This window comes from Leucopleurus acutus (assembly GCF_964270905.1).
Source record: "Leucopleurus acutus genome assembly, chromosome: 6".
NCBI lineage: Eukaryota > Metazoa > Chordata > Mammalia > Artiodactyla > Delphinidae > Leucopleurus > Leucopleurus acutus.
The window spans coordinates 49,500,761-49,528,579 of NC_139149.1; the positions used below are offsets into that span (position 1 = coordinate 49,500,761).

Genomic DNA, 27,819 nt, shown 5'->3' on the forward strand with positions numbered 1-27,819 from the left:
TTAATTTTTTCCCTTTCCTCAAGTTTTCAAATGCTGATCTAGGAATTATCTTTCTGGAAGGTGAGCTTCTGATTGACCAAGAATCCAAAAAAATTATAAAATCCTGTTCTTTCACTGACTGCTTCTCATGTTTCCTGTGTTATTTAGTACAGCGTTGAAGAGTGAATTAAAATAGGATTTTCAAGACTTCCCTGGTGGTCCAGTGGTTCAGACTCTGCGCTCTCAATGCAGGGGGCCCAGGTTGCATGCTGCAACTAAGAGCCCGCCTACTGCAGTGAAAAAGATCCCATGTGCCACAATTAAGTCCCAGTGCAGCCAAATAAATAAATAAATATTAAAAATAAAATAAAATAGGATTTTCCTTTTTTTCTGAATTACACACTTATCCTTGTTACCTTATTTTAGAATGTAATGTACATTTACTTATACAATTAATAAAGTAATAACTATTCTCTAGTTAATGAATAAAACGGAAGTATCTTTAACTGAAGACAGAAAGTAAATATATGTAAGCTAAAATTGCTGAATCCAGGAAAGTATACAGAAAAGAATTTTGAATATCTGAAGATTTTTACTTCACTTCACACCCCATCTTAATTTAAACTTTTACAAGACATCATCTTAGAATTGATTTCTGAATTCTTTATCGTCCCTTGTCTTGGGTTAATGTGTTAAACTAGTTCTTAAGAATTTCTTTTTTCTTTGCATGTGTCCAAATTTCAGAAGCAGCAGCCTTTTTTTCCCACCCAAATGCTAGCTGAAATCAACCACATGTGTGTGGTAAATGGACCATCCACACAGCATTCACGTATTATCTGTCCTATTTTGTATTCTCCATATAGGATACAAGATACAATTGATATTTTCCTAAAACATGATTTATTTTTACACAAAAAATCCTTATAAATCTCTGAATAAAACTATTCAAAAAAAATCCAGATATATGTGATCACAAACCATACCAAAACACACACTTCCCTATTTGATACCACTTTACTTAAAAACTAGAATGAATATGCATATATATGAAATACATCTAATCATTTAATTTATATAAAATTTAATAAGCAGTAGGTTGTCTCTAAACCAAGGATACCCAATGTCATTATTTTCCTTGGATTCAAATGGCTAATAATTATTCAGATTATTTTAAGCAAATCAGGGATTGTATTCTCTTTTGAAAAATGATCTTTATTGTATTTTTAAAGAGGTAATATTAATTATGGATATCAGAGAGTTGATTGAAAAAGTTAAGTTTGGAACATGAGGTATATGATTTATTCTTAATAGAATTCTAAATATATACACATTAAAAATTGTCTGGGGCTTCCCTGGTGGTGCAGTGGTTGAGAGTCCACCTGCCGATGCAGGGGACACGGGTTCGTGCCCCGGTCCGGGAAGATCCCACATGCCGCGGAGCGGCTGGACCCGTGAGCCATGGCCGCTGAGCCTGCACGTCCGGAGCCTGTGCTCCGCAATGGGAGAGGCCATAGCAGTGAGAGGCCCGTGTACAGCAAAAAAAAAAAAAAAAAAAAAAAAAAAAAAAATTGTCTGGCACAAAATTACTGAAGGGATCACTACCTTTGTGTTTTTTACCTTGATATTTTTCTATAAAAGCAAGTAGTGCCAGTTTGGATACATTTCAAATAGTCCTTTGATAGCTGAGAATTTCATTAAAAGATAAGGAAAAGATAGCAATCATACTCCACCAGCCCATCCAGTTCTGCTTTCTTCTATATGTTCCTGGGTCTAAAAGAAAAAAAAGATCAAATAAAGCATAGTATTAGGAGGACAGTTTTCCCTAAATATAATCTGGACATTTGAACAAGTTAAGCTGCCTGGTCGGAGTATATCATTGCTAGTCAACTAACTTCACACTTGAGTTTAAGATGACTATATTCAAAATCTAATACAACAACACCATTGCGTACACAAGGATGATCTAAGGGCTGTATCTTATTGCAAACCATTCATAATTCTGGTTAAATTTTCTATAAGGCAGTGACTGGAATTATGACAATATCTATGGAGGCCTAGCACAAGCCAAACACTTGGTGTCATGTAGGTAAAAAGGCATTTCACAGAGGAGTTTAGGTTAAATTTTTTCTTTTCTCAATCTCATGAAGCAGCTAGAAATCTTAAAATTTGCACTGAATCTTATTTTGGTATATATTTTAGCATAGTACAATCAATCATTTATTGAACAAATATTTAATAAGCCTAAAAAAATGAATAGACTTTTATAGACAATTAGAGGATAAACATTCTAGATAGAATGAAAAGCATAGAGACAAGGCCAGCTTAGAAAACCACAGGTGGCTCAGTATGGCTGAATGGAGGGTGACTGTGGGAAAGAGAAGATGAGAAAATGTATAGGGATCAGCAAGACTGTAGAGAAAATTTTATTCCACCCTAGGAAATTTGGATTTCTCCTGTAGGTAAGTCCTTTGAAAGACTTCAGAATCACAATTTTAAAAATATAATTGGGAACATGATACAGAGAATGGATTAAGTGGGTAAGATAGAGAGAAGCACAAAGAGCCATTAGAAGGCTACTGTAATGTTGGAAAAAGGATGCTAAAGACCCAAATCTACGTAGCGGTAGTGAGGGTGGAGCAGAGAAGATGTAGCCAGAGATACATACAAGTTCAAATCCTCAGAATGAACTTGTAGGGCAAGTGGTAATTGAAAACCTCTGGTATTAGATAAAAATCACCTAGGAGAATCATAGAGTTGTGACAGAGACTGTAGGATAATTAGCAACCATTTCCTGTTTTTGCTAGGACTTCAGGTAGGCTACATTTTCCAGGCCCCCTTCCAGTTGGATGTGGTCATGTGATAAGTTCTAACCCGGGATATGTGAGCAGAAGTGACCTGTGCTGTTTCTGCACTTAATCTGTAAGACCCTCTCACATGATCCTCCATTCTTTTTCCACCCACCCCCCCACCCCGCCCCGGTGAATGTTGATGACCAGGTTTGAATAACCTTGAATATCCTTAGAAGCCACTAGATGAAGATAGCAGAAATGTTATCAACCTGTGTTCCTGAATGACTCTGTTAAGCAGGGGACCCCATCCCATACCCTCACCATTCCCCACTTACCTGGACTCACTATTAGATGGTTACATGAATGTGCAAAAACTTCCTATTGTATTAACCCACTGAAATTTTGGAGGGGTTTTGTTGTTGTAATTGTTATAGCAGTTAGCCTATCTTGCAAATACATTAACTTGGAAAATAATAAGATTTCTAGAGAAGTCAGAAGAGGAAGAGCTGGAAAGGAAAAGAACAGTCAGTAAAGTAGAAAGAGAACCACGAGAGAGTACTGTCAAAAAAAGCAAGGGAATAATAAATTTTAAAAACACAGTTTGGATTTTCTCTTACAAGGATAGGCCAGTGTCTCAGAGAGAACAAGTTAAGACAAGACTTAATAAAGCAAAACTTTTTTGATTCATTATTTCTAGTTATTAAGATAAAATTAATTTTAATTCCCTTTTCAGAGAAGAAAGAATACTATGATGTTTCTCCCCCAAACTACAAATTTCTTAATAAATATTATTAATATAGTTATATTAAGCAATTATTGTCAGTTTCCTTTGCCTCTTTGTTTTGGGTATGACTCCCAACATGAATAAAGTGTAGCCGTCACTTAACCTTAAATGTTATTTGTTTTCAAAACAAAACACACACACACACACACACACACACACACACACACACACACCAGTCATGAGTATGGTTACTGGAAAATTCAGCCCTGTTTTTCTTAAATCTGAAAATATGTTCCATGAACTTACCAGACTATTTTGAAACAGAGGTTGTTTTGAAATTCTAAGGTTATTCAAACCTGGTATTCTAAACTTAATCATTGATTTTGGCCATAAAACTAAAGCTTATATTCCAGGGAATTCCACATCTCATTGAATGAGCATCTTATATGTTCTGTCAGTTTGGATTAAGTTGTCTCAGATTTGATAAATTAGAATTTCAAATTCCAAAGCAATCACAGTTTTAAATGCCTAGTTTTAAGAGCTAAAAATTGTATCTAAATGACCAATCTTATAGTTTTAAACTAGTAAAATTAAAGCAATAATTCCTAGTATCTAGAGTCAATGAAAACATTAAAGTTATATTCACCCAAAGCTGACTAATCAGACTGATGGCTTTTAATTAACTAGAACAATCAAGTTTATTCTTTTTTTTTTGCCTATGATACTGCATTAAAGCCAAAAAAATCTTTCTGCTTTGTATATCAAACTATAAATAAGATAAAAATCAGCTCTAACATATTCCATCAAAATTAGTCAAGCTTCTTATAGACACAGTAGTGATTTAAAAATATTTTTAGCCTGAGTAATGTTGACTATTATAGTCCTGATATACTTCCAAACAGATTCATATGACTTTTTTCTTGCAAAACATAATGTCCTAATTTCTAGATGGAATTTAGTGTTTTACTTTGATTGCTTTGTGCTTTTTTTCTTACTTTATAAAATAGGTTTATTCTATATTTGGTTTAATGAAACATTTCTTCATAATTAGATGTCTCATGAAATGTACCCATAAAATTTCCTATTTAAAGAAAACATTTTGTGTTTCTTAGTCTCTAATGTGAGTACTTATGAACAGGCTTATTTTGAAGATTTTCTATTGGTGAAGTAGTTTTCTGACTCATTAATTCAACAGATTATGTTTGGATTTGAGCAATAAAAACAATTAAAACTCAACAATAAATCCGTGCCTAGTTTTTAAGTTTTTTCTCCCTAAAATTAGCACAGTATTGAGCACTCTTCTAAGATAACAGGATAGCAAGATAATTTGATCTGTTTCATGTCATTCTTAGTTATCTACGTTTGATTTTCAAATGGGAGTATTTGGCTTTCCTTTGATAATATTTGTTTACTCTGGAGTTTTTATTTTTCAGTTTTGACATTGAATAGAACATGTTACCATTTGCTAATTCTTTTGAATAGAACACATCTATTTCCTTAATGGACCCATCTTATCTTTTCATCTTCATTATTTTGCTTTTTTTGACTACCAATCTTATAATCTTAAAAGGATGGATTTCCATCCTAATGGAAATTCCCATCCTACTGATTTTCCCAGTATTACATTGTTTCATTTAGTCTTTTTCTCTATTCAGTTTCAATGCTAAAGTCTTTCAAGAAAACAAAAGGTATCTTATTTATTTAATAAAAATAATGAAACTTTGAATAGAGAGGTTTTTTTGCAGTTGGGAGTTGAGTGCAGTAATTCTGCTTTATAATATAAAATGTTAGCTATAAATAAGTCACCACTCTTGTACTTTCATCTTCAGAAACACACCTCTATGGTTTTAATACAACTTACCTTTGGACAGCTCCATGTCTTCCAGTCTTCCCTGAAATCACATATAGATAAGACTGAAACATTCTGGATTCTTTTCAGCCACTGCAAACATATTCGCTCATCAGTAACCCATGTAAGCCAACTGAAATAATAATCACTGCAAACAAATCAAAACAGACAGTCACAACCATAAATCAAGATCACATTCAAATAATTTCTTAATTTGTGCTTTCTAAAGGATGTATTTTATTATCTGAAATATTTATTCCATAGATAAGGAAGGCAAAACATTCCTTTCTCTGCAGAGAAAGTTTAAATATACCTGCTGACTTTTAAAGAATATCTATAAGAGAGTTCATTCATCTAATAGAATTAGTTTACACTTGAGTTTTCTCCCAGTTGGGATTTTTATATCTCAGGAAAAAATTTAAGACGGAAGGCCAAAGCTACTGGTCAATCTAGAGGAGAAAAAGCATTAAACTGGCTATTTTCCCATAGCTAAACTCAAATTTTCGCTTCTTAACTAGTTGAAAGAGAGCTAAGTGGGTAAAAGATAGGCAGGCTTGTGTTGGAAGCCGAGTTTTAGGTGTGACCATGGTCAGGGGTTGAAATTCAGGTTAATAAAATGGAGATGATGTATGCAAAGTAACTCAAACAATGCTTGGCACAAAGTGGATGTCAATGAAAGGCAGCAATGGTTACTTGGCTCTGAGGGTGAACTTGTAGTTAAGAGAACAGCAATATAAATGAACCACAGAATGTTGGACATTAATATAAAAGGAATCACAGAGCTAGAAGGGGTCTCTGGCTCAGATTCTGGCTTTATCTCCTACTAGTTATACTACCTTAGGCTAATTACTTAACATACCCAAGGCTCTGTTTCTATATAAAATGGGAATAATAATAGTACCAGTTTTAAAGCTTTCTGTAAAGATCTACTGAGAACGCTTAAAGTGCTTACAGACTATGCTCACTACATAGCGAGTGCTCAAAAAATGTTAGCTATTACTATTGTATTGTTAGTATTTTACAGATGCTTAAACAAGCCTCATGACTCCATACATGATGCTCTTCCTATCATTCTGCTTGCCTCCTAAGGAGAATGACACATAAAAAACCAGATGTATTCAGTCAAGTTTTCATCAACTAGATTAGGGTGGGGAATAATGGATAATTTAAAGAAGCCATTTTTGATTATCTGAGAGGGGATTCATCTTGGCAAAGCCCAGCAGAGGCCTCTGATGAGGTTTTTTTTTTCCTATTAGTGATCAATCAACTGGCCCCGGTGGGATAGGGTGTGGGAAGGGGTAAGGAGGGCCACCAGGCAGGGCTTGCGGACCCCTCCCCTTTACCCACTTCAACCTGAATGACCAGGACTAATCAGACAAGATGTACATAGGGCACCATGCTGGGGAAGTGAGAATGCTTCTGTCCCTGTCTGCCTGCAGTTAATTCCAAAACAGATAATTCTACAACCAGACCGTTTCAAATAGACTGCATCCTAGTGAAAAACGCTAATATTTGGAGAGAGTTGGCGTATCTTCTCCTGTTTGTCATACACATGTGATAAGCATGATCTACAAACCCTGGGAGAAAGTAGGTCAGACTTGGAAGAAGCCAGGATGAGGATATATATGAATTTTACTATCTCTCTGTTTGTCTCTAGCTTACACTCACACATCCAGAAGTAGCACTTAGACTGAGCACCATGGTCATCTTTACATGTGTGAAAAGGGCTAATATTTTCAAATCAATTTAAGAAACTTATTTGTGAATTTCGATTTTGCTATATATTTAGCTGGGCATGCTAATTTTATTTATTTATTTATTTTTGCTGTAGCATATACATCATAAACTCATTAGAAAAGAAATGTAAACCTTGATGAAGAAATTTCAGTGTTAAAATTCAGTTTGAAAAGTGGGAAGCAACAGAGATGACTATACCTTGAGGCTATCATTGCTGGAACTGGCGCTTCTCTGGGACCTACATGCTCAGGATAAGTGGCATCAACAATAAAGATCCGAACAATGGGATTCTTAGCTCCAGCCTGTGAAGAAAATGGAGATATATAAGCTCATAAAATTCTAATTATCACCAACTTTTTAAAGACAGTTTAGGAATTTAGGCATACTTTTATAAGCTAACTATGTTAGGTATATTATTGTTGAAAACATTCTAATTATAACATGACCACGAATTTCACTGCAGTGCAATTACAAATCTTGTGCAACCAGAGTGAAAACACATATTCTAAGTGATTAACGAGGGAGCCTTGATTCATAGGGGAAAATATTTGGGCTATAAAAATGCAGTTCCGTAAGTGATATTCTCTTTTCTGACTTTTAAGACAGATATTTCCCATTATAATTGTTATTAGGGTAATTAATCATAATAATATTTCTTCACGTGCCAAGGGGAGTGCCGAGGGGGATTGATTTGGGGAAGAGAGGGTAAAGAATAGATAATGAAAGATACCTTTTGCTTTTACCCTGTAATTTGGTCTAGGACAATTATCAGACAGTCTACTAGCTGGTTACATTATTACTGCTATCAATACTCCCAAATTAGGAAAATTCCACCTCAAAATAAAGTGTCATGGGATTTACGCTGTTCTTGCTTTGTGCTTTACGTGCTAGTATATGCCCTAGATTTACATGACAGTATAGTTCATGCCCAGACATCTTCTTAGAGTTCTGTTACTTTACCACAGAAAAGAGAATCTTATAATTGTCAAACAATTTAAATCCACAAAATTTAGATATATAGCCATAAAGGGCTCCATGCTATTTGGCTTTATCTAAGAAATTGTCCAGGCTCTTCTCACACCTTCCTGTTTCACTCTGAGGTTTAGGTGGGACTTTCTGCTTCTTTCAAGTTGTCTCACTTCTCAGTTCAATGTCAGATGTTTCAGCAACTTCAGCCTTCAAAGAAACATGAGAATTTGGGTCCTGACTTCTCTGTCCATGTGAGTTTCTCCTCAGTTCTAGATTTCTTCATCTCTTTCTGCACTCTACCACCTTCTAAAGATCCAAGTTCTTTTACATCTTTTGGGTTCCAAGTATCATACCTCTCATTTCCAAACATCTTAGCTTTCAGACTTTATATACAACCCTGAGGGGTCTCTTACCTAAACACTCCTCTCCTACCCATTGCCTTTTCTCAAAAGACTTTTAACATAAATTTTAGACTATCTGGAATTTCTATTTCTCTCGCTATGGTCACTTTGAATTGCTTTGGAATCCACTTGTGGGTATGCATATCCATCCCGTCTTTGTCACATATAGGGACCCATTGGCTCCATCTATGACAGTGTTCCCCTTGGCAAGGGAAAACAATCATGACTTAAGAACAAAGAGCTAAATCCTAAAATCACTTCCACTCCTTGTGCAACAGGAGAATTTATGATTTGATTCCCTTTCAGATTTCTTGTCTAAATTAAATTAGGATACGACGTTTCTCCACCGTGACCTGGCCATTCTTCTTTTGCATACAGGTTGACTGTCTTGAGACATGGGACTGCATGTGAAGTATGTAAAGCTAAGGATTCTAGAATGTTTATACGAGAAACTGAGGGCTTGCACCATGTCTAATTCCCTCAAAGAAGAGCCTAGGCTTATAAACTTAACCTACCATGTATGTCCAGAAAAGACCATAACTCAGGCTTACTTCGACCTGACAGGAGCACCACATTCAACATTTTAATTTCCCATTCTACTTTGAATTTACATGAGAATTCAAGAGGGAATTGCAAAACAGAACTTTACCCGAATTTGGAGCATGAAATATGAAAAAAATTAAAATTAAGTTAAGCTTGTTTTTCCTCCATGATCTAGACCATATGTTTTTCAAAGACTCTGCAATGGTTTTTGCAAAGACTACTTCATCCAGCCCAACCAGATGTCCAAAGCAACAGATGTCCACATAAATAATAGAGCACAGTACAATGTTTGCCTTACAATGCACAAGGATAAGAAGCTCTCCAAACTTGTTGATCCCACCTCTATTCATGGTATTGGTTGCTCATTTTGACACCAGGGAAATGGAAGCATCTGCTAAAAGTATTCCACATACCTTTGGGTATGGAATATTTATTGTTCTAGGATATTGTTCATCACCATAATAGGAATAGGCAATAACTGGTATCTCTGTATCATTAAATTCTGCATATGCCAAAAATTTTCCATTAGGAGACCACCAGAGAGCATATTTTGTAGCAAGCATTTCCTCTGAAAAATAAATACTACCATATTAATTACTATGACAGGGTACTGTTAAAATCATCATAAATACTTCAAAGTACATTGTATATCGCCATTTATTAACTGAAATAATATATTTAATGTGGATGTGACATATGCCATGCTTTGGTTATCAAAAGATAAATGATCTAGGTTTAGAGGAATAGTTTAACTTAATACCCCATATCAAACATCAATTAGTCTTCTGGGGAATTGACATTAATCAGAAATGTAATTTTTAAAATAAATAGTAAACATTTCAATAATAATTAATTTTCCCTTTGGGGGCCGCTTCTGATTTTTACAGTCATCTAAAGTAGCCAAAACAAGGAGAACTGTACTTATACTACAGAGTGACATTAACTTGAAAGTTGACTTTCTCTCCTGGGAATATTTTTTAAAAACCAGTTAATTCAGTTATATACATTTTTAATAAAGGCAAGGACTAGAAGACCTTTTAAAGTCCAGTTAATTCCTAGATACTACATGACCCAGAAAGAGGACAAAATTCATGAGAGCACCAAGAGCCGAGAATATTTTCCTGCAAAATAATACAGACAGTTGTTTAGTTTTGGAAAAAAGGTTTATTTTGCAAGAAAAAAACAAACCCGAGAAAATGTACTCATACAGCATCTAAGGACCATATACTTCTTGGAATATAAATTATTACTACCACTTTATAATGCTCATGAAAATAAATTCTGCAAGTCAGATAACAAGATTTTATTCTTTCAGAATTTGCACGTCCTGTTCATAACCTGATAACAGCTTTCAGAAATGCCACCATTCATCTCAGTAACATACCACTCATCTAAACGTTACTAAACGTGTGCGATTATTTTCAATTAAAAGCCTAACGGCAGCAGTAAAAAAAAAGAATACACGTACCTTCATAAACCCAGTCTGGGATTCCATTAAATATTTTATTTTCTTTTCCATTATATGTTATTTGAAAAGGTGGGTCTTCTGGTCTTTGTTTCAGATAGATATTGTTTTGATAGACATATGCCTAGAAGTGGTGGTAAGTTAGTTAACAAGGAGAAATTTCATAAGAAATACAATAAAGCCTGCATGTTTGTGTTAATCATTCACCTAATACTTTTAAAAAGAGTGATAATCCAGATGCAAAAAGGCTCACAACTAAGATATCATTTTAATAGGTCAAGAAACCCCAACCAACTTATAGTAACATTATGATTTTTAACATAACATAAAAATTATGATTTTAAAGTCTATATATTAAATAGAGAATTAAGTCTGCTATTATATTCGTTGCCTTTATTACCTAAATAAATAATTGTGTATATTGACAGAAAGTCAAATAAATCTCTGAATATTAATAGCTAGCCAGATCTAATCTTTATTTAGAGTCCTTAAATAAGAGCTTGGACAAAATTTCATGTTGTCTGAAGCTAGTCTGGGAAACTTGTGAAAACCATATTTTTCCTGAGCTTTCTGGCACAACGCATTCTGGCTGAGTATAAGGATAAAGTTTTTGACTGCGATATTTAAAGAAGTCTATCCATGAGCTTGAGATTTTACGGAATTCTCAGATGGGTTTCAATTTATCAAAACTCTTCCCGTTTTTAACCACTTAAAATAGTCATAAATGTATTTTTTTTTCTTTCAGGCATGGAAATTTAACAAAGGCCAAAATCAAATGGCTCCTCTTTTATTTGAATGATTAAACACTTCTATAATTTAAACATTTACTAATTTACTCCCAACAGGCGACCAGCATAAATATTGAATTGGACGAGGAAGCTCATTTCTTCTTATAAACTCTCTAGAAGAAAAGAAAGAAAATAAATAAATAAACTTTGCTGTTCAATGCAAATAACAGGTATAAAAAGAAAAAATAAACAAACAATAAACATAAAGCATCATCGTTTCTGCTTCTTCAAACCTAATGGAAAAAATGTGACAACATGGGACAGAGGACATGGGGTAGTAGTTGGAATTCTTCACTAGTTACTTACAGGTCGTTTAACTTCTGACCTTTTATATTGAGGTGAGTGGATTAAAGGGTTATAGACTGAGAAAGTGGGAATACCTCCAGAAATTACCTAATGGAACCCCCCTCATCTTATAGAAAATAAACTTGAGGTTAGAGAAATGATATGACATTTTAAACATCATATCACTAGCTCTTGGAAGACCCCTCATTAAACTCAAGCCTTTTAACCCTCAGGACTGTAAAATGTGTACACACCAGGCTGAGATGGTTGCTGAAGCCTTCCAGCTCTGAAATTCTATAATTGTGCTGAAGTTTAATATGTACTCTTCCACATTTTCATTCACAACCGCCATCTCTGTGAATGCATATGCATTTCAAATTTTTGAAAATAAGATGCCATTTGACAATCTCCCCAGGGATCTGACTTGAAATCAGAAAAGGAAAGGAACATCTGATCTCAAGCTAAACTGAAAAAACAGATCATATACTGGGCAGTATGCCTTAAGTTTGAAAGTCCTCCACTCCACCCATGGGAAAATTTCAAATATATTATTGACCAAAAATCTCACTTTGATGCTTAGAGTCGCCCTGCAAATATTCAATTGACTGACTTGCACTGTGGAGTTTCTACAGTTCTTCAGCAAGAATGTGTTCAGAGTTTTATAAGTGTTAAAGAGTTGTAGGATGCTGTGCTTAAGTTTTGACTATTATCTTCTTGAAGACTGTATGAATAGTTTCATCAAGAATGCTTTTGTGGAGATGCAAAACAAGACCTGCCTCCAAAGTATAATGTGAAGAGCTTGAAGGAAGACTCCTTGTCTGCCCCCTCCAAAAAAAATCTCTCCAACCTGGACCTAAACATATGCTTGATATTTCTACTTTTCCCATTCTTTTAAATTTTGGACACCTGTGAAGATGTGCAGCACACGTTACCTTGATTTAACTTATTAGGTCATGAAGTATGAGACCTAGAGACCAATGAGGGAACATGGCACTAGACAGATCAGCTTTGACTGGAGAAAGAGTGATGTCCCCGGAGGAAGGAGACTATTGGTGCTGCAGTGGGAATCCTGATTGCTGGAGGGCAGTTTATGAGCACCAGGCCCCTGGGAAGTCTGGAACAGATCAACATACGAGGGCACAGGCAAAAGAACGTCCCAGAAGAGAAGACATTCATCCCTCGTTTACAATTCTCTCTCAAACCAGTGTCCATGTTACCTTTGACATTGTAACACTGCCTTAGGTTTCCATATACCATGGAATCATCTATGCAAGCATGCAGGCAGCACCAAGCTGAAAATCTCAGTGCATAGTTTCTTCATGGCAGGCAGGTCACCACAGCTGCCATTGTCTGTGTTTTACAGTATGAGAGAAAGTGGAGAAGCGTGCTTTACAAAGGCTGTCATCTCCTCAGTAATCCTTCCCTTGCTTGAAATCAGAACTATCTTCATTTTCTCTATGGTAGATTTTTTATAAACCTTTTGGAGGCACATAGAAGACTTGGAATGAATGATATTCCGTCTTGCCTTGAATCTCAACAAATTTGTCATTCTTCACTCCTTAAATTATGGTATATTTACCTGACAAAAAACCAATCTGGCAAATTAGATGGTTGTGCAAGAAAAAAACAAACAAAATAGTGGTTTGATTAAATTCACTTCACAAAAGCTAAATATTTAAAATGATTCTAGGCCATAAAGCTTATACAAACCATGATTGAAATATTAGTATTGTCATCTTCTTTTGGAGTGCTGTTTAATTTGGTGAACCTCAACATAGGTAGGACGTGGAGAATTTCAAAATGATTAAAAGAAAAACAAGGAAATTCTACTGAAAGAGTAAGGTTTCCACTTCACTAGTCTAAAGGTTTCTTGAGAATAGGGTTGGTGCCTCAAGCTCATTTGTGTCTCCCCACATATGATTTTCACATAGTAAGTGCTCAATAAACACTTCTTGAATTTGGTAACAATGTGGATACAGAGAAAAAGACTCAGAGTGCATTAGATGGATTTAGAGTCTACATTACATAGCAGTTCCTATTTCTTGATTTGACAGTTTAAGAAGATCAGAGTTATTCTTTTCTGGACATTTAAAAGAAGTAGAAACATAAAGTTCAAAAAAATTTTTGTGTTCTTACTAGACAAAAGGGGAAATAGACCATAAGATTTTTCAGTGCCTCTTCAAGCCATACAATTATTTTCACTTTTATATAACAGCAAATAGGATATCACATTAAGATGAGTAATTTAACCAATTCATTGTCCATACTTAGAAAGATTTTTCTAAAGTGCAAATCTGATCATGTCATTTCCCATCTAAAACCGTTCAGTGATTCCCTATTGTCATCAGAATGAGATCTAAACTATTCTTAATGGTTTCCTCATTATTATTTGGTCCATGATTTCTGGCCTCAACTCCTTCCTAAACTTACACCACCTCCTACTAGTAAGCATGCCCTCCTCCAATTTCAACTCAACTGACCTACTTTTGAGTTTCCCCAACACTCCGTGCTTTCATTTCCTTTTGGGCCTTTACATGTTGTTCTTTCTGCCAGGAATTCTCTCCCTCAGTCCTTTGCCTACCTACTCATTCATTTAATTTTTTTTCTTTTAAGCTGTAAATATTTCAAATAATTAAACATAAAGATAAAAAAATATATAATAGATGACAATTAACATCTAAATTTAAAAGATATTAATATTTTACATTTTAAAAAACAATTCATTTAAAATCAATTAAATTTAAATTTAATGCTGTATCTCCCTCCCTTCTGCTTCCTTCCAGTGAAGGAGCCCCCCTCCCCAACATTTTGTATCATTCCCATGCATTTTTGGTACTTTTATAAATATGTGTACTTTTATAAATTATATATTTATAATTTGGTGTTCAAAAGTAAGAAAAGTAAAACTATAGAGTGTATAAAATGTAAGATATTAGTCAAATAAAAAGAGGTGAATATTCCAAAGGAGTATTTCTTTGAATTTCCTAAGTTGTATAAGTATACATATATTGTAAAGAAGTAAGAAATTAAGACCAGAAACAAGAGAACGCAGTCTTAATCTCAAATCAGAGTCTGGAGTGAAAAAGTCTCTATATGAGACTTAAATAGTGTTAATAAAAAGACATGAAGTTTTACCCATTTGTAAGGTGGTAGATGTGATACGTTGCTGTGTAAGAGTATCTCCAAAGCTGTCAGGAAGAAGAGGCAAAGACAAATCATGATTCTTAAAAAGCTCAGGTCAATAACGTATAATCATAGGTCACTCAATTCAAGGTTCAGAATTATAAAAGGACTATTTTCACAAAGCACTAGGAAAGACATGTTTCAATTCTAAATGAGTCTCATTTAAAGAGTTTTACTGTGGACTTTTGTGCTGTTCATCCAAATTCCAGAACTAATCTCAGCAGTGATTCAACCCTCACTCCATAAAAAGCATATCCAAAGACATTTCTTAACATAAAAAGCATTTCTCTGACACACTCTACCCTACAAAATGTTCCCCTTATGCTTTACCTTGATTGAAGTAAAACCACTATAATTTCCAAGTCCCATAAAGATTACCCTGCACCTGAGTAATTATTATGATAATAACCCGTTAAAATTGGGTGAAGAGAAGTTATTCAACATATAGTCTTGTTGCAAAATGCTTGCTTTTCTTTGAGCATAGTTTTTTAAAATAGTAGAGACTGAAAAAATAAATAAGAGATATATAGCGTATAATTCCTCCAGAAAAAAAAAACTGCTCGGTTCTCATTAAGTTTATTTGTGCTGTGGTTAGTGAATAAAGCAAGTATTATTCTGGATTTTGTTTCCTAAAGGGCTTTCAAACTTTTGGCAAGGAAGTTCCAGTGGATTGAAACATATCTTTCTGAAGATTGCAGGTGACCATAACCTGGTCCACTGGAAAATAATCAGCTGTCTGAACAATGGGGGAGGGGCAAGTTTGACTTTTCATTCTGTGTATTAAGGGAGTTTTGCATCTCAAGTAGAATATGAAAAATGGCAGTTAAAACAAAAGGTTCTTGATCTAAGAGTAACTATTAGAAGTTGAATTTGATAGTAAATTCTTCTTTCCTTTTACCAGCATAAGTAGAAAAAATAAGGTGATTATCTTCCATCCACAACTTCATTCAGGAGGGGGAAATTAAGTAAGGCCTAATAGTCCAGCTATGTGGGATTCTCCTACACTAGCCTTTCGAAGACACAGATTTAAACTCCTGGTCTACCAGGGTTAATTTTATATATATATATATATATATATATATATATATATATATATATATATATAAATATACTGACTGTGGAGAAAAGGGAACCATCTTGCACTGTTGGTGGGCATGTAAATTGAAACAGCCACTATGGAGAACAGTATGGGGGTTCCTTAAAAAGCAAGTGAATTAAATAAGGTATATCTTGATTTTTCCATTTTCAATAATAATAAATATCAACAAGGTTAAAATATGTGAGAATTGACTAATGATTCATGATACCAAATAACTTTTTTCTGATGAATATCAGTGCCCCCAAAATAAGTTTTTCCCTTAAGATGAAAGTAGTTTCTACTCCTTGATGATAAGCAGACAAGAATGCCAAATTCTGAATGATTTGTATATGTTTCTGTTATGCTTTGGGGGCTCAGCTAGAATTGCCTCAATTTCTTGAATATTTAGAGATAAAGATAGACTCTTGCTTCCTCTTATTTTTATAAACCAATCTGTGAGCTAGTTGGAGATACAATCAGATAAACCCAAACTAAATAGTCAATACCTTTGAATAATCACTTTCTAGATATGCAAATTGCCGATCAGGTGATAAACCATAATTTGAAGCATTCACACTTTTCTGAAATTATGAAGAAGTTGATTAGAATACAGAAAAAATAACAGAGCCATATAAATTTGTAGTTCTAAAAGAATATTATATCATCCATATACTCCAACATATACATTCAAAGCAATTTTTTTAAAGTTTAAGTAGTACCTACTGTATACAAAGAAATTTACTACACATTAGGGGATGAGGATGTGATAAATAGGATATACTTTGTGATTTCAAGAAGCTTATAATAGTAAATTTCTAAATAAATAACATTGCAATTTAGAAAATTTTATAAAAGAGATATAACATTGCAAAAGTGTTAAACAGGAAGTGATTGAATGCAAATGATAAGATGGTTTGTTGCACAGAGGAGAAACAGCTGAGCTTGACTCTAAAAGATTACTAGGCTCTTGAAGGTAGAGAAAGTAGGAGGTCTGAGAGTCCAGGAGGACAGAATAACATGTTCCTATGTATCATAGGACCAGTCACTGAGCCTTTATTAGGTACTATCCTAAGCACTTTCAAATGATACTTCATTTAATACTTATACTAACCCAAAGAGGTATTATTATTCCTACTTTACAGAGGAAGAACCTGAGGCATGATGAGGATGGAATAATGTGGAATCTTACCCAAGGCTCCATAACTAGTAAGTGACAGAGCCAGGATTTGAACCTCAGTTTGCCTGACTACAAGAACTGAGTTTGTACATTTTATCTCATAGGATACCTGTTCCACAGAGGAAGGAAAATGCTAGGTGATTTGAGCAGGCAAGGGCAATAATCTAGTGTGACTAGAAGAGAGAATGGGAGGATAACCGTGGTGGGGGATGGAGCTGAGAAGGCAGATTGGGTCCAGATCAGGTGCTCAGTTGTTTGGACTCTGTTCTTTGGTCAGTGAAGAGCTGACAGAGGTTTTTGAGGAGGAAGATAATGGAGGATACATACCATAGTGGTATTACTCAAAATAGTATATGATTCTCCTGTTTCAATATTATAAAATACTATATTATTATCTGTAGATTGACGAAGATATTCTTGTCCTTTAAACAAGAAGGAAAACAAAACTTGAAATGATCTCCCTTAACAGGAAATACATTTATAACAAAGAGAAACCTCTCTTATTTCACATACTGACTTTCTTTTTCCTCTCTGTCTGGTACATATTGCCTTGTCAAATTTAAAATATGATAGTAAGTTGATGGTGGAAGGGAGGAAAGGGTTGTTTTTCTACATTACACAAAAATGCCATATTTACTAGTAGGAGCCTTATTCTAACCAGTTCAGGGTGCTTAGGAGTAAATTTGGACTTTTTCTGTGTTACAAAGAGAATAAACCAGTTTAAAATTGTATGTTTCTTCTGCAATAAAAAAATATATATTCCATTTAGGCTGTGTTTGACTTAGTTAAAAACCTATTTTATATGGTTATTATTTTCTAAAGAGAAAATGAAAATATTCTATTGTGTTTAGTGGCACTTTAGATATAAATTATATATAATATAAACAATTTAGTTGCTCTTACCACTTGTTTGATTAGACTCTTTTGACAACATACTATTTTGAAAAACCATATGTAAATGTCAATTTTATGGACCTTAAAGGATTTGTCTTCAAGTTAGGATTTGTTCATTTCTCAGATTATCTAGGTTAACAATGGAATTTTTCTTTTGGTAAAATTCTCATGACCGCTTCTAAATAGGTGCTTGTTTCCCATTCTGAAAAGCTCTATCATATGATCAGTTTATTCTAACAGTGCACTCTCAGATTTTACTGTTCTGCTAAAGCTACTACTGTATTGGCATCATTACTATTGGACAAGTCCTGTCCAAATAGTTCTGTGAAAAAATGTTTTGTTGGCCACTTGACTTATCTAAATAATTGCTGTTTTTATCCATTTCAACTAAGATGGCTTATGTTACCATAGAGAATTGTTGGCAATAAAAATAAAAACCAAAAATCATACATTTAAAGAAAAACAAAAGGTAAAGACATAATTCACTTACCTGAAATCCAGTTTGGAAAAAATGTTTTATAAGAAAATGTCCCATTTAAAATATCCTTCAGTGTGAGTGCTCTTTTTGTCCTTCCTTCAGAGTTATGAACTTTGGGGGAGGAGGAAACATATTATTACTTAAAAGAAGATGAATAACTCAAACGTCTCTCGTCTGTTATTCCTCATATAATGAAAAGATCTGCCATTGCTAAATCCTTGTTTAACTCTTGTCTTAATAGCTCTGAGTAGTATTTCCTTTTTGATAGACAAGCTAATGAGGCTTAGAGAAGTAGTCTGACAGCCTGGAAAGGAACACTGGTGGGAAAATTTGAGGAGTGTGACGGGGACCACACTGAGAAGTAGGGACATTATTCTTCAGACAGTGAAGAATTTTCAGAGGTTTTTAAGAAGAAAGATGAGATGACGTTCCGATAACTCTAGGTCTTGCAAAGCTGAGATTGCAGACCATGCAGGTTTCACTAAAAACTTTGCCTTTTAAGCAGTTCATTGTAGTTCCTCACATATGCTTGGCTTGGATTTCTACTGATTTATCAGTGATATATTTTAGCATCCCAGTTGATCAGATGACATCATCCAGAATCCTTACCTTCAGACATCTCAAGAGAGGCATTAATGAAGGTAGATAATTTCTTATCCTGGCTAGGGGTTTTTATAAAGAGAAAATGGACCAGAAGAAAAGAAAACCACATCATCTATACAAATGATCTTGGAAATTCCAAGAGTAGAGGTTTTCCATATAAAAACTAACCTAAAGTAGCTCACAAACCGCAAGCAAATTTCTCCTGTATTTGAGCCCTCCAAAACAATTTTATGTTTCAAACGTGATTTCCATTATCAGAACAAATTCATTATAGAGCCCTGAAACAGTCAGATATACCAGCAACTGAGGCAACCAATTTCCAAACCTTCTTCAATCCATATTCCTGTTCTCCATCCCTCCCACCTTACCCCTTCTCCAGGCCATCACTTACAGAATCAAAACTTAGAAAAGTGTCCTATACCTTGAATAGCATATATGAATCTGGTATTTGTTCATGTAAAAATAAAACTGTCAAAGATGAGCTATACATTTATATCTTCCTGCTAAACTCTTCCACAGCTTTCTATGACTATTAAGATAAAGACCAAAAATGTTAGTCTGGACTATAGGCCCTAGCTGGTCTGGAATGGTCTACCTCTCCAGCCCCTTCTTGCCCCACTCTCACTACTTTGTAGACTCCAAACATGCTGGGCTTTCTGTTTCTCAAATACTGATTTCTTTCTCCAGGGCTACTGAACCTCTTCCCACCCTCTCCCTTCTCCTTATAACTTCTCTTCAGCCTTTAGTGCTTAATATAAGTGCCACTTTCTCTGGAAAGCCCTTCCTGATCCCCTGGTTTAGGTCTGGTTCCCTTCTTATATATTACCATAGGCCAGGTTCCCTTTTTTAAGAACATTTGTCTTGGTTTGTAATCTTGTATTTATTTGAGTGATTATTTTATTCATATTTCTTCACCTCCCACTGTATTCTCAAAACAGTCACCATAGGCCAGAGACCATGTCTAAGTTTTGCTCACCACCACATCCCTAGTGTCTAGCACATAATAGGCATTTAATAAATACTTGTTGAATGAATGAATTCATGAAATGAAGGATTGATGGGTGGATGGATGAGATTTGTGCCCTCTTCTTTACAGAATGGTTCTACTACTAATTTCCTATATGATTTAAGTAAGTTAATCTCTGGCATCACAGCTTGCTCATGTATAATATAAAGGACTGGACTAGAAAATGCTGATAATACCTTCCAATTTTACCACATTAGGTTTTGAAATTTGAGACACAACATGCTCTGTTAACCTTATAGTCACATAAATGCACTGCCATGTGATAAGGTCGAACTGACCAACTGGATAATAGCATCTTCTGCAGTTTTAACTGATTCACACTGATGTATGTTTGCTCCATACTTTTGATTAGGACCATGAGTTATTTTCTCAATTTACTAAAACTTATCCTGTAGCTATAAGAACATAAGTGGCTGATGAACCCCTAGGCAACCAGGCACTAAATACTTAATAACATTAGATTATTCTAATAATCATCTTTGTACAGGTTCTTTGCATCCTAAGTAAGGTTGTATATGCCATACAATTATTCATAATGAAAGTGCTTCTATTTAATTAAATGGTCTTGTGCAAAATTCATACCACTGATTTTATAATTCCCATTCTATGAATAAAATACTACCATTTTACTGCAACAGCATTAGTATAATTGTTAAGTATTTTAATTCAATTTTATTTAACTCTCTTAAGAGCAAATTGTAATCTGTTTCTAATATAGTCAAGGGGAAATTCTAACACTATTTACAATGGAAATTATTTTCCTTTTGAGATATATTTAATTTGTGTCCTCACAACCCTGAACATACAGATGAAACAAATTTTAATTTAGAGAATTCCTGTATTGTGAATACCAAAAATCTAGGTAATTGTTTTTCTTTAAACTTTTTTCAATATTAATTCAATAAATGAATATAGTCTTGGTGATATCTTTTTTTGTCTAACATAAATAATGGTTTGATTATAGATAATGACTTATATAATAGATTTTCCTATTTAAGTATCCTTGCATATAATTTTCCTTACTTGCAATTATGTTTAATTGAGAAATTCTTAGCTATAATTAATCTTCATTTTTATAGAAGGTTAAATTAAGGAGCTAATTCAAATGAAACATTTAGCTCTATGCTTGGCAGTCAATAAATGTTAGCTTTTGTTATTGTCATAGCTTATCAGTAGTCTTCAAATAAATATATATATGTTTAAACAAATATTTTTGATCATTGTTTCTCAAACTAATTTGACCACTGGGATTTTTTTTTTTAATATCTACTAAAATCACAGTATGGGAAATGCAGTTTCAGATTAAGCTATTAATATATGTAATTAAGATTAACTTTTATTCTAATATAATGGAATTCATCCATTATACTTAGAACATCTTGGTCATCCTAGGGCTCTATAAGTGAAATAGTCCAATTATGATCATAAATAGGGTTAGTACTAATATCCCACATATGAATAAATAAAATTGATAAAAAAACAAGAGTTTCAAATTATTTAAAAAATTCCACTCATTTTCCTTTTTTAACATTAATGATCATGCTGATCCTTATCAGATTTCCCAAAAAGATTTCAAGGGTTAGTTATTTACTCTTTTTAACCTCTAATTTAGATTATGCTCAAAAGTTACATGAGATTATATTTCATATTACTTCCCAGTTAGTCATTTATTTTAAATGGGTGCATAGTAGCTATAAATACCAATGATCTATATAGAGAACTTAACATATGTCATATTATAACTCAATATCTATAAAGCAGTTTAAATATATATTAATTGTACTACTAATTACTGTCATGATAATAAGCCCCACCAGCGCCAATGAAGTGATAAGGGGATATACAGAACACATCCAGAGGAGCCAGCTGTGTTTATGCGGAAATAGGCTTGTGGCACAGATTTGGGGTAGGTGATTACTCCTAACCTCACATGGGCTCAGAAGGTGTGATTATCCTGGCATCAGGCTGGGCTCAAAGTGATACCAAATCAAATGGGGAGAATTTAAATTAGGCATTCTTTTCTTCCTGCTGAAAATGACCACATGTTCATAAATGCAATAGAGTAATGTATCTACTCTAAGACAATGCTTTAGGTCACATATTAAGAGTTATAAGACATGTACTTAGAATTTCCAATCCAAGTTCTGGTTCTTTGTACCAGCTAGGACAGTGCTCAACATACAGTGGAAGCATGATAAATATTTGTTGAATGAAAAAATAAATCAACTGGACAGATTTTATTTTAGTTTGTTTTCAGTAATTCTCCCCCAAAGATACACCTGCCCTTACTCTTTATCCTCCTGTCCATGTTGTAAATTTCATGTATAATTCTACCTGGACATGCCATCCTTTAAATATGTATCAAAATTTTGTCCTTCAATTTAGCTGGAGTGCTTGTTTGAAAAGCAAGTTTCCCAGTCCTTATCTCAAATCTACTGATTCAGAATCTCTGGGGATAAGGCCCTGATTTTCAGTTTTTACCAAGCCCCACAGGTGATTCTTCTGCAAAGAATCCAAATTTAGTGATTTCACTGAATCTATTGTACTTGGTTCAATGTTCTCCTGTGCCTGTCGGTGGAATTGCTCCTTGCTTATAAACTCCTGGTAGGTGGATGGGTCTGGCCTGCGTAGCAATTCACACTTCATGGACAGACTCCCCACAGCTAATGTTAATCATGGCTTTCAAGGAATGTTAACGGTCGCCTGTAATGTTTCCGTCCCTATTCAGTCCTCTTGCTAATTGTCCAGATGGACTCTTCCTTAGGTACATTCCCTCCGCTGATCCTTGAGCAGTGGAGAAAGGGCAAAGGGAGTGATTCTGCCCCAGATTAGATTTAAACAAGATAACAGGGAAAGCACTGGTAGGGGAAGGGGTCATTGTTTTCTAGTGTTTTGAATGTGTGTATGTGTGTGTGTGTTTCTGTGTAAGTCAGTATAAAATGCATCTCTATGGCATCAATCACACTAAACAAGTTCTAGTCACCTGAAAAATATTCCACTAATAATTACTGAATGAATACGTGGATTTTCATGCCTTTTTCCAAATAATATTTTAATGTTGAATTATGATCTTTTGATTATTTTGGAAGTTTAGTTTTGGCATCTATAATTTTTAAACTCTAAGTAACTGAGCAGAAGTAGAAAAGAATTCTGAGAGCATATCTCTCTTCTATACATAACTGACACCACTTAACACTTAATTCTTGATAGAGCCCCTATAGTCAATTTGGCCCATCTTTAGCACAGTTATTTATACACTGCAAAACACTCCAATTTACTATAGTTTAATTATTTGCATTTTCAACTTTTTAAAGCACAGCTGGAAATTATTTCAATTATGAATCCAAGAAATGACAATTCACAGAAATGATTCCCAAGTAAATAATGATTCACTATTCTCCTAATTCTTTTTTACAACTTTGTATTTATTCTTTATTAGGGTTCTATTTCTATTTCTGCCATTTAATTTTCTAGTCCTAAAAAATTACAAATAAGTATCAGAACAGAGACATCTGATGTCAGCTCTAATATTCATCATAAATTAAATGAGAAAATATGGTTTATTAAGTTAGTACACGAATGGCTGGTAGGTCTTTTTGTTCTCACTTTCATACTTGTTTTGGAACTGATGCTTATGAGGCCACTCCAATGAAAGTGACGTGGGCTCCCAGACACACTGCACCTGTCTCTCTGCTGGCTCTGCAAAGATGTTGTCCTCAGATAGGCAATGTCTCCAGCCATTGCATCAACTCATGTTTGTTTTTGGAGTGAGCACCACAGGGGCAAATGTTGGAGATATTTGGTTGGGAAATAAACTATTTAAAACTAATATTATATTTGGGCAAAGACTGACAACTTTGAAAAACATGGAAGTGAGGTAGCTTTAGACCAGTAATAAGTGTTATAATTTACTAAGTTCTAATAAGTACCAAGCACTCTGCACACGTGGCCCTGTGAAACACTCACAGCAACTCTCTAAGTATTATTATTAACACCACTTTACAGATTAGGAAATGGAAATTAAAGAGTTAAAGTAACTTGCCTAATACATAACAGAGCTGGGGTTTAAATCCAGCTCCATCTAATTTTAGAGACTGGACACTTTACCGCTACCTTTTGATTTAAAGTGAAAGCATACGTGTGATATAACAAGACAAAACAAACACAAAAATAAGGTCAAGAACCAAGCAACACACAAGGGGGGTTGAATAATTATACCTCAAAATGAACGTTAAGAGAAAATGAGACCATTTGAGTTTTGTCAAAGCAAAGAGTTCGCTATAAGCTTTCAATGTCTCACTGAAGAATGTAGTAGCTCTCACTTCTGAAAGAATTTCCCATGGTTCTCTCTACAGGTAGCACTGATCAACATAAGTTATTCAAAGTTATTGTCAGGTTTAAGTTCATCTTGTGTATTATGTTATTGTTGTGCTATGTTAATTAGGGCTATTTTTTTCGTGATCTCTGAAGCAGTAAAGGTCATAGGGTATGGTCAACATAATGCACAAGAACATGGTGGTAAATGCCAAATATTTTGGTGACCCTGAAGATGAAAATAAACCTCGTCTATATCTGAAGGCCCACTCAGTCTCCTTTGCCAGCTCATCTTCCTATAATCTCTGCTTTAAGTTGTGGTGTGGCTTATATTCGTTTTACTTGGGACCTCAGAAAGAGTCACCTTCCTCAACCATTTAATTCTCCCAGGGTTTCTATCACATCTTCTTAGCTGGCTCACACCCACCCCCACTGCCACCCCTCACCCCTCACTGGATTTCTTCTCTGAGATCCAGATGATATATTAAACTTCCTCTTTAACACCTCCACCTGCGTATCTCACAGGCACTTCAAAATCAGTATGTCTAATAGGTAACTAATGAGAACCTACTGTATAGCACAGGGAATTCTACTCAGTGCTCTGTGGTGACCTAAATGGAAGGAAATCTAAAAAAGAGTGGATAGATGTATATGTATAACTGATTCACTTTGCTGAACAGCAAAACTAACACAACATTGTAAAGCAACTGTACTCCGATAAAAATTAATTTTAAAAAATCAGTATGTCTAAAGCTAAGAAAAAAGGAATTCCATGCTGTCCCTCCAGATTTCTGCAAGTCAATGCAACTGTCGTCCATGTAGTTCCTCAATTCAAATACTTGGGAGTTATCCTTGAGCTCCCTCTTCTTTTACTGCCTTTGTCCAGCACACAGGTTTGACAATTCTATCTCCAAAATCTCTCTCAACTCCCTGCACTTCTACTGAACCTCCAAGGCCAAGCCATTTCTCACTAGGCAGGCTGTAATGGATGCTCTGTTAACCTTATAGTCACATAAATGCACTGCCATGTGATAAGGTCGAACTGACCAACTGGATAATAGCATCTTCTGCAGTTTTAACTGATTCACACTGATGTATGTATGCTCCATACTTTTGATTAGGACCATGAGTTATTTTCTCAATTTACTAAAACTTATCCTGTAGCTATAAGAACATAAGTGGCTGATGAACCTAATTTGCTACACCTGTAATTTCATTCCTAGTATTTCATTGTGGTTTTGATTTACATTTTCCTAATGACTAATGATGTTGAGTCTCTTTTCATGAGCTTATTGGTCACTTTTATATCTTTTGGGGGGTAAATGTCTATCCTTTGTCTATTTTTTGAATTTGGTTATTTGCCTTTTATTATTGATTTGTAAGAGTTTTTAAAAAATATATTCTGGATGCAAGTTGCATATCAGATGTATGTTTGTGCAAACATTCCCCCCCCCATTTTGTGGGTAGTCTTTTCACTTCCTTGATGATAGCTTTTGCAACCGAAGTGTTAAATTTCAAAGAAGTCCAATTTATGTACTTTTTCCTTTGTTGCTTGTGCATTGGGTCGTATCTAAGAAACCACTGCTTAATCCAAGGACAAAAAGATTTATCCCTAGGTTTTGTTTTTAAGTGTTTTATAGTTTTAGCTCTTCCATATACGTCTTTGATCCATTTTGAGTTAACTTTTATGTATGGTGTGAGGAAGTGGGTCCAACATTTTTTACATGTTGATATCCAGTTGTCCAATTGTTGAAAAGACTTTCTCCATTAAATTGCTATGGCATCCTTATTCGGATATTATTCTTGGGATAAATCTCCCTTGTTCTTGGTGAATAGTCCTTTTTATACATTGCTGGATTTGACTTGCTAGTATTATGTTGAGTGTTTTTCCATTTATATTCATAATAAATATTGGTCTGTAACTACTATTGGTCTGTAACATCTTTTCTTGTAATGTTTTTGAATATTTTTTGTATCACAGCAATACTGGCCTTACAGCGTGAGTTGAGACGTGTTCTCCTTTATTTTTTGGAAGAGTTTGTGAAGGATTGGTAATAATTCTTAAAAAGTTTGGTAGAGTTTACCAGTGAAGCCAACTGGGCTTGGGGTTTTCTTTGCAGGAAGTTAAAAATCACTAAATCAACTTCTTCAGTTGTTATAGTTCTATTCAGGTTTTCTATTTATTCTTGAGTGAATTGTGGTAGTTTGTATCTTTCTAGAAATTTGTTCTTTTCTTCTAAGTTATCTGATTTTTTGACAGTCTTTCTATCCTGTTCCTTTAAGGAGTCCTATCATATCAGTTTTTCTACCGAGTATAAAAACCATAATCAGTTTGAAAAATTTTAATTTAGATACTAAGCAACCCTATTTTTTTTATTATTAACAGGAATAAAGGTTAATAAAGATTGTAAATGATTCTGTTTTTACTACATAATTTTGGTTAATTCACAAGGATACTAAAATGAAAAATAAATTCTTTGCTCTATATATAATAACCAATAAGTAAGTAAAAGACTGATTAGTATTGATTATCCCATTGAAATATTATTTTAATTTATGCCTAACATGTTGCTAGATTTTAAGGCTCAGTTTCACTGTCTCTGGTTCTTAAGAACCTTTAGCCTTGATTCCACCTCCCCTATTTGAACTTTAGAACATGTTTTCCTCAAGGACTATATGTGACTAGATATTCTTGTGTAAGTTGTAACAATTCGCTTTGGAAATCAGAGACAGGTAAACTCCTCTGCATAATAGGAGTCATCCAAAGACTTGGATTATTTTCTAAATTATTTAGAATTTGACAAAACTCAAAGAATTTTCCAAGATTCGTCTTCTGTGATTTTAAAATCCAAGTGCAAAGTAGAGAAATATAATCTGCAAGGTTGATGTGTTTACACTCAACTCAAAAGCTCTGTTATGTCCATGAACTTTCTGAAACTTTTCCTCAGCACTTTAGACTTCCCCATATTTCCTCCAAAAGAACAGTGAATAAATAAGCTTAAAACTCTTAAGATATTTGAGGGAATCTGTTTCACAGTTCTGAATGTTGATACTGGGAAAATTTTAAGCCTTAAAAACATATTCACCTCTCCTTTGATGACAATTTGGTCTCACAAATATCTTATTTTATAAAAAGTGGTTGTTGAGGTTATAATAGTAGTAATAGTAACAATAATAATAATAGTAACAATGGTTTTCTGCCTAAAATATAGACATTCTAAATGATATTTATTCTTATAAAACATTGATTTATATTCTGTCTAAATCATCTGTGACTTCAGATATCTTCTGAAATAAATTATATAAGGTATTACTTACCTAAGTAAGCAATCACTATAAATTTTATATATGTGTGTACAGTCATAAGTACATATGTATATATGTATTTTCCTGTGTTCATTTGTTTACATAATTTTGGCCTCACAGCTATCACTTTCCTTTTGATTCCTTGAACTTCCCAAATATACTTTCCTGCTTCAGAGCCTTTGTATCTGCTTTTCCCTCTGCATTGAGGGTCTAGCCCCCAGCTTGCGTCC

General features: G+C 34.3%; 1 protein-coding gene across 1 annotated transcript in view; it reads right to left on the bottom strand.

Moving 5' to 3' along the window:
• The window catches only part of FAP (fibroblast activation protein alpha), a gene marked incomplete at its 5' end in the record, with an annotated part of 71,230 nt that overhangs the window by 36,588 nt on the left and 6,823 nt on the right, over window positions 1–27,819 (bottom strand). Inside the window, 10 exons of the mRNA XM_082841621.1 lie at window positions 1,705–1,749; window positions 5,354–5,489; window positions 7,277–7,380; window positions 9,405–9,559; window positions 10,460–10,580; window positions 11,285–11,357; window positions 14,665–14,717; window positions 16,297–16,371; window positions 17,295–17,389; window positions 18,352–18,450. Of these exons, the coding sequence (XP_082697747.1) occupies window positions 1,705–1,749; window positions 5,354–5,489; window positions 7,277–7,380; window positions 9,405–9,559; window positions 10,460–10,580; window positions 11,285–11,357; window positions 14,665–14,717; window positions 16,297–16,371; window positions 17,295–17,389; window positions 18,352–18,450 (956 nt within the window). The remainder of the gene's footprint in view (window positions 1–1,704; window positions 1,750–5,353; window positions 5,490–7,276; window positions 7,381–9,404; window positions 9,560–10,459; window positions 10,581–11,284; window positions 11,358–14,664; window positions 14,718–16,296; window positions 16,372–17,294; window positions 17,390–18,351; window positions 18,451–27,819) is intronic.